At 37.2% G+C, this 7387-nt stretch overlaps 1 protein-coding gene across 3 annotated transcripts in view; it reads right to left on the bottom strand.

Annotated features, from left to right (window-relative positions):
- Positions 1-7387, bottom strand: part of MICAL-like (protein) — a 63374-nt gene that overhangs the window by 3182 nt on the left and 52805 nt on the right. Inside the window, exon 9 of one of the 3 annotated variants that reach the window (XM_076210688.1) lies at positions 4167-4225. The exons of the other annotated variants lie outside the window; for them this stretch is intronic. Coding sequence (XP_076066803.1) covers positions 4191-4225 — 35 coding nt within the window. The 3' untranslated portion in view covers positions 4167-4190. The remainder of the gene's footprint in view (positions 1-4166; positions 4226-7387) is intronic. 3 annotated transcript variants of the gene reach the window in all.

Here is a 7387-nt window from a genome sequence, read left to right as displayed (position 1 = left end):
ATACATACCATTAGTCAACCAAATACAATATTCAAGTGCATAATGCCTCGGCTTGTATAACCTTTTTATGGCACTACAAGACAATTAGAATGGAGTGTACTCTGGACACTACTTGTGACTATATCAAGATAATAAGAAATTGGTGTGAAAGGGCTCCTTTCCCAATTAATAATTAGGTAACACAGCTCCAACCTTTCTACACACAACACGTTTAAAACTCACGTAGACTTGGGTTTAACATAAAAAGCAAAACCAGAGGACATGCCACCAATACCAGCTGGATTAATACTTATATAATGATTAAGAAGCAATGTTAGTAAGAAAAAGCCAACACAAGAATTTGAGACACTCCTGGATATTAAAAAACGACAGTGGTACATATGTTATGTTGTAAATTGGTGAAGGCACAACCTGGCACACAAATGAAGAAAAAAACCTGCTGCATGGCCAGGACAAGGCACTTCTACTTATCTCTATGGTTATGTAAATATACTTCAGGTGAGTATTCATATGCTTTTACTTCTCTCCCATTACACAAATACTCCATTTCAATATAACCACAGCAACGAAATTTGGTCCCACAGGAATAAATTGGCAATATCTATTAAAGGAAAAAGTGAATTGCACTTACAAAATTCAGAAAGAGGAGAAACAAACATGATTATCTACCAGTATATGAGGATATCTTTTAGGGTTCTCAAAGACTAGGAGAAGGCATATGACAGTGTTGATACAGAGGTGTTGTGGAATGTATTACAGATATATGGGAAAGGGGGTAGTCTGTTGAAGGCAGTCATAAGGTTTTATACGAGTAGTGAGTCACGTCAATGTGAGGATGTGTCAAGGTTATATATGTTGAACGTATGCACAGACACGGCAGTAATAAAACTGTTGCCTCCAGCTTCATTAAGTGGAAAACACACAGACTCCATTGCATCTGGCAATGGTCTTTGGGATCTCCCACAGATCTCTCTGGGAAGAAACTCCCAGATGTTGTTTGGATTGTATCGATGTGGGAATCTTTCTATGTCACTGGCTGAAAGCAGGAGGAAGATAGCAGTCATTGTTTATCAGTTCTCCCATGTGTGAAAAGGTGTAAGAAATGTAATGAGTTGACGTAGAAAGATCTGATGCCCAGCTGCTGCAAAAGAAGATGGAGCTATCCAGTGTGGGGGAAGAGGAGGAAAATATAGTCCAATTCTACATCTATCCAGTTTTTGTTATCTACAATTTTACCACTTAGAAAATAAAGGAAATAAATATAACTACTATTAAATAAGTTCTTTGAAGAATTATATATTTTTTCATGATATGATAGTTAGAGAAGTATTCCTTCATGCAGAGCTTTTTATATATATCAGTAAGATTGTGGGGGAGACATACAGATTGCTGAAGAACTTAAAAGGTGGTCTTTCACAGATGAAAAGATTAAAAAAGTCTTAGGGACCCTAATCCATCCTAGGTTGGAATATGCAGCAATAGTATGGTCCCCACACAAAGTGAAAGATATAAGCAAGATCAAAAGAATATAAAGAGCAGCAACCAAAATTATTCCCAGCCTTGCAGATAATTTGCATGAGGAGAGAAGGACAGACTAGAAGCAAAACACCTGCCATCATTTAAGGATACAAGAAAATCTTTTAGTTTGAGAAAGGAGGGGATCATGAGGTCATAGGAACAAGTTGAAGAAGACAACATGTCTGGAGAAAGAGAGAGAGAGAGAGAGGGAAAAAAAAAAGAAAAAAAAAAAAAAAAATGTTCATGAGTAAACAGCAGGGCCTAACAGCCAAAGCTGGTTTACAACCTCCCCACTACACTCATCCACTCAAGAATACATAGCAAACAAGAAAAACTCTGAACTAGGTCTATCTACCTATTGATATATACCAAAGGCTTCTTCCCCATTATAAGGGAAGTAGCATGCTAAGGTATGCAACAAAAAAATACCCATACCACTCCCACTTGTTTCCCTTTTATCATAGCTCCACATAGATGAAGGGTTAGCCTTGTCTTCTGCCCACTGCCTATGTCAAAAGCAATTAGAAGAAGAAATAATTCAAGCAGGTAACATAACTGGTAAATTTTTATCATTGATGATAGATATGACCCCGCAAGCATAGCTCCAACCATATACATATATATTACAGTAAGGTAAACACACACAGACTCCAGACCTGTGGCTGCAAGAACCAATGATCAGGAGATTCCAAGTGAACATATGAAAATTGGAAAGAAATCATAAAGTCCTAACAATTTACCGGAAGTGAAACAAAAGGAAGTTAAAACAAAATGCAGAAATGGAGAGTAAATGAAGAAGCTGAGAGTCAATATGGCAGCAAATGGAGGAAATACGGAACTTAGCACCAAGCTTAACCAAGAAAATGATTATATTAATATTGTTAAGCAAGAGTGAAGTGCTCAGTGCATGCCCTGGTGATGACCCTTTCCATATGATGGTCACATAATTTACATACTTCTCTTGGAAATATATATCTATAAATATATTTTAACTTGTGGTAAAGGTCGAGGGGATGATGGTTCGAATCCTGCCACTGGCGAAGTTGAACCAAGGACATGGTTCATTAAATTCCATGCTACAAAGTTCTCTGTGAGGGTCACCATCATATCCTTTCAATTGGGGGAGTTCATGATGTTAAACCATTATATTAATTTCATTTAGCTTGAAGACGAATGCACTCCAAACTGAGGGGATTCATAGTTATTCTAAACTCTTAAATTCCATTTTACCTATCGACTGAAGAAGTTCAGAATGTAAGAACTCAAAAACAGCAACTGAGAAGTAAAGTGTATTATGGTGACCAAAGAATCCTATTTTTAAATCTACCATCTAACTGAAACATACAAAGCTGGAACTATGCTCATGAAGTCCCCTACTCATATCTCTTTTTATCAAACTTTACCTTAAATACATTTATGTTGTCTGGCTGACTTCTTTCTTCTTATAATTGGCCCCACAAACCTATGTATTCAAATCTTGTAATTGTGTCAACAAGGAAACGACAAACCTATGTATCTATGTGGAAAGCTATACTTTCTATCATCTTTTAAGTAACATGATTTCTTTAGTTTTATGCTGTCCTTCTGATGTTCTTTCATTACATACAAACAAATCCTGTGCATCCAATGACAGGCACCAGCTTGTGGTGCTGCTGCAAGATGGACAGCAGAGCTGCCCATTTTCAAAGCCCAACTACCCCCTTACCACCATCAGGAGGTGCAACCTTGAGAGGTCACTCGGTCCCCAGACTGAGGCCAAGATCTCTCTCTATTAACTTCAATTAGTGACTGCTCCTTCCTCCCTCCTATTCATGTATATACCAAGGGTTTTTCCCCCTTACAAGAGAGGTAGCCAAGTCAATGGCACATATCTACTCCCACCCATTCCATTCCCATCCACCACCCCTTCCTCCCTCTCATCTTAGCTCCTCATGGATGACTGGTCATACCTGTATCCTGCCCACTGCCCTGGGTCATCCCTGTATCCCACCTACTATCCTCTTCCTACTACTTTTAGCTAATTATATAGAAACTGTGCCACACCAATACAACACAGACAATTCAAAGTTTTTTCCTGAAGAGATCTTTGGGAGGACCCATAAGCTGTTGCCAGCCACTAAGTGAAACTCATGTTAACAGTCGTCATTCCTTTCTCCATTCTAATAATAATGATCATATCACCTCTTTCTCTTTGCTTTTCTATTATATAAAATATATATATATATATATATATATATATATATATATATATATATATATATATATATATATATATATATATCAGGCTTGGGACCATTCTAATTGCTGCTTTTTGTATTCTCTTTGTTTTCCTAGCATCTTCCTTTAGCTGTGTCTAAAAACTCAAAACAATACGAGATTAAGATCCTGAACCATCACCATTAAGTCTTCAGTGCTGTTTTGGTGGCGTTATGAAGATGGGAAGAATTACTGGAATAGTTATTTTACTCAGCAGTTTGGGCAAGTAAAGAAGAAAGGACAAAATAAAGTTGTGCTTATTGCTTCCACAAGGAAGAAGAGAAACATGCTAAATTCCCCTATGTACAGCCCAAAGCCAGAAAAAGCCCAAGGCAGGAACAACATACTGCCTCCCCACAGGAACTGTGAAAATTCGGAAAGTCGTCACCCACAGCTCAAAGTGTAGTGAAGGTTGGTCACCAGCGGGCAAGGGAGCGGCAGCAGTGTTGGGCTGAGGAGGAGGAGGATGGGATGATTAGCATTCATTCAACATGTTATCCAAAGACGTGTCATCAGGAGGCAAGGGCACACTTCTTCGTCTGTGTCCATGAGAGGGCTGTATGATACTTGCAAACATGCTACTACAAGAACAGTGAGAGTGGCATTCTGTGCTCATTTGCTCTTCAGGTGCCATGCTGGAAGAAAGGTTCTTACTCCTCTGGAAGCCATCTAACCCTTATGATTTGACAAATATTCAATATTGGTCGTATCTGTCAGAAATAGAATAATCTACCGGATTTGAAAGTTGCCTATAAACTCGATACTCCTCTGAAAATGTTAAAGGTGCTATGATTCAACCACAACTGATCTGTTTATATTTCAAAGTACCCACATCTGCAATCTTGTAATTGCACGTTACTCTCATACATATATTTGAAATAGTCTTTACTGACAAACTTTTATTTCGGGTATTTTCATATAAATAATCAGCACATTTGAACTAGATAATGAATTTTACCATTTTCAAAGTGTTGCAACCAAGCTATGTGCAGGAAAGGATGTCGGAAAGTAGTAAATACATTCAATGCAAGTGCTTGAGACTAAATTTCACTCGTCCCCACAAATATTTTCTTTGATGTTACATTTGATTTTGTTTAACATGAGGCAATTTCACTCTACTGGAGAATAAGTCCTGGAATAAAGAAGCTTTCGGTAAACAGAGCACTCTATGGTCTACCCCTTTGCTGGGTAAAATCCTCTAGCAAGACCCTGGTTCTTGACCAGTGGGAGAGATTGACAGTTACTTTTGACTGCTGGGTGTTTCTTAGATTCAAAGAGGTCAGGGGTAATGTAACCGAGGACTTCTGAAGTTGAATACTGTTGGTAATAGTCCTGGAGGATGTTCTCTGGGTGAGCGGAGGTTTAGAACATTGTTACTTGTGGCGGAGGTTGAGGTGACGGCAGTCCGAACCCTACCACCAGCGAGTTGGACCAAGGGCATGATTTATTAAATTCTATATTACAAAATCCTCTGTAAGGGGCACCATCCTAGCCTGCTCACAGTAGGTGTTCATGATATTAAACCAAATCATCATCATTATGTATGTCAGTAGCTTTTCAAGTGCCCATACCAATAGCTGTGGGACACTACTAGTTAATTCTCTCCATCCTAACATTCTATCCTTTGCTACTATTCTCATGTATCAATCTTTCAGGAAATCTCATCCATTCAGGTGGTTCCCCTGAAATCTACCCATACATTCCTATTTCTACTTTAGTTATTATCAATTAAATTCCATGCTACAAACTTTAGTTATTGTGAGGTACCGTGTCAAAGGCTTTCTCCAAATCTATAAACACAATTCATATAACCATTTCTCTATTGTAGCATGTCAAGCGCTTTTGAGTAAATGTATAAGATTTGCATCACATGACCTTCCATTTCTGAATTTGGGTTGTCTGCCAAGTTGATCTCTAAATATTATATCCATTTTTCAAAGTTTTCTCAATTTAGCCATCATGCTGGCCAAGGACACTGGTCTATAATGTTGAACTTTCTCCGTATTTCTTCCTTTGTACATTAGTACAATACTGACACTCTTTCAATTGTAAGGCATAATCCCTTCTGCCAATGAATTTACAAGGAACTTCAATCCTGTCTATGAGTTGTTCTCTGCTTTCTTTTAGTATACAGTCTGAGACCTTGTCAGACCTGGATTTTTTCTTAAATCTGGGGTCACTAGTAGTTTCTAAATGTGCACTTATATTTCTATATCCTTTAATACCACACTTTTTAGTCACTTCCACTTCCTCCCTCTCCACCTTTCCCAAGGAGAATTACAAAAAATTAATAAATGGAATACATAAATAAATAAATAAATCAATAAAAAATATCTATCTAAACAAATCTTCATAAATACTACTCAAAATTGTGTAAGATACAAGTTCTATTTATGTCTTTTGAAATCTGACATGACCTTTCTACATTAAAAAAAAACACTTGCTTTAAAATGTTTGAATCCCTTTAGCAAGGTAGTGTCTTTTAATCATCTTGTTCTGACTGATGTCAATTTCATAAGTTGAGGGATATTTGCCAGAAAAAAAAAAATAAATAAAATGAATAAATAAATAAATAATGAAAAAAATAAAAAAAATCAGACACAAAGGTTAAGGAAATTCTGTATCGCAAGACAGATCCAACACTAAATCTCTTCAGGAGGGTTATCATTAAACTCTATCTGGCAATAGTTAGACCCATCCTCAACTATACGGTACCATTTTGGTCTCCATCCTATACAACAGATATTAATTCACTAGAATCAGTACAGAGGAGAATGTTCAAAATTATACAAGGACTTCGAAATTTACCATACAAAGGCAAGTTTAGGCACTTTGACTTACACCCTCTGGAGAGACGAAGAGTGTGGGATGATCTCATAGAGGTATTCAAATGGGTCAAGGGCTTTAATAATGGTGATGCAAGCAAGGTCATCAAATTAAGACAGCAGGGCAGGACTCGTAGTAATGGATTTAAGTTTGACAAATTTGGGTGAAGGAAATGGGCAAGAACTGGCTTACCAACAGAGTGGTTAGTGAATGGAATAGACTTAGTAACTATGTAATGAGTGCTGAAACAACCAATTCTTTTAAAAGAAGACTAGATAACTTTAAGGATAGGGATAACAAATAATAGGGGACATGGTACTGCCTAGTGTAGGCCTTATGGTCTCTTGCCATCTCCTCAATTCTTATGTTCTTTGTATAACACTGAGGCCTGCCCTTAACTGTACGAATAATTGATAGAAAAAGTAAGAGTATTCTAGTTAAAAACATTTAGACCAACCCCAGATCTAGATAGGTAAGATTTAAATTATACCTTTTGACAAAACTTTAAACATCTGGAGTTTCTATACAGAAAAATAGGTACTTTCATGAATACAGATACAGTATATTGTATCAAATATAAATCACAAAAAGTTGTAACCTAGAAGAATGCTTATTTCCATGATGCTCCTATCATTTATATAACTATATATTAGTCCTGACCATGATCAAGGTAACACACTATGACGTTGCAAGGCATCTGAGACTTTACAGTTAAGCACACAAGGAAACAGCAATGGTACAAGCCATTCCAATGACTAATTTCACTACAGGATGCTTCAGATTTTCT

The sequence above is a fragment of the Oratosquilla oratoria genome, chromosome 27 (genome assembly GCF_046742065.1).
Source record: "Oratosquilla oratoria isolate Oo_2021 chromosome 27, ASM4674206v1, whole genome shotgun sequence".
Taxonomy (NCBI): Eukaryota; Metazoa; Arthropoda; class Malacostraca; order Stomatopoda; family Squillidae; genus Oratosquilla; species Oratosquilla oratoria.
Note: the sequence above shows the minus strand (reverse complement) of the source record. Positions and strands in the feature narration are given on the sequence as shown.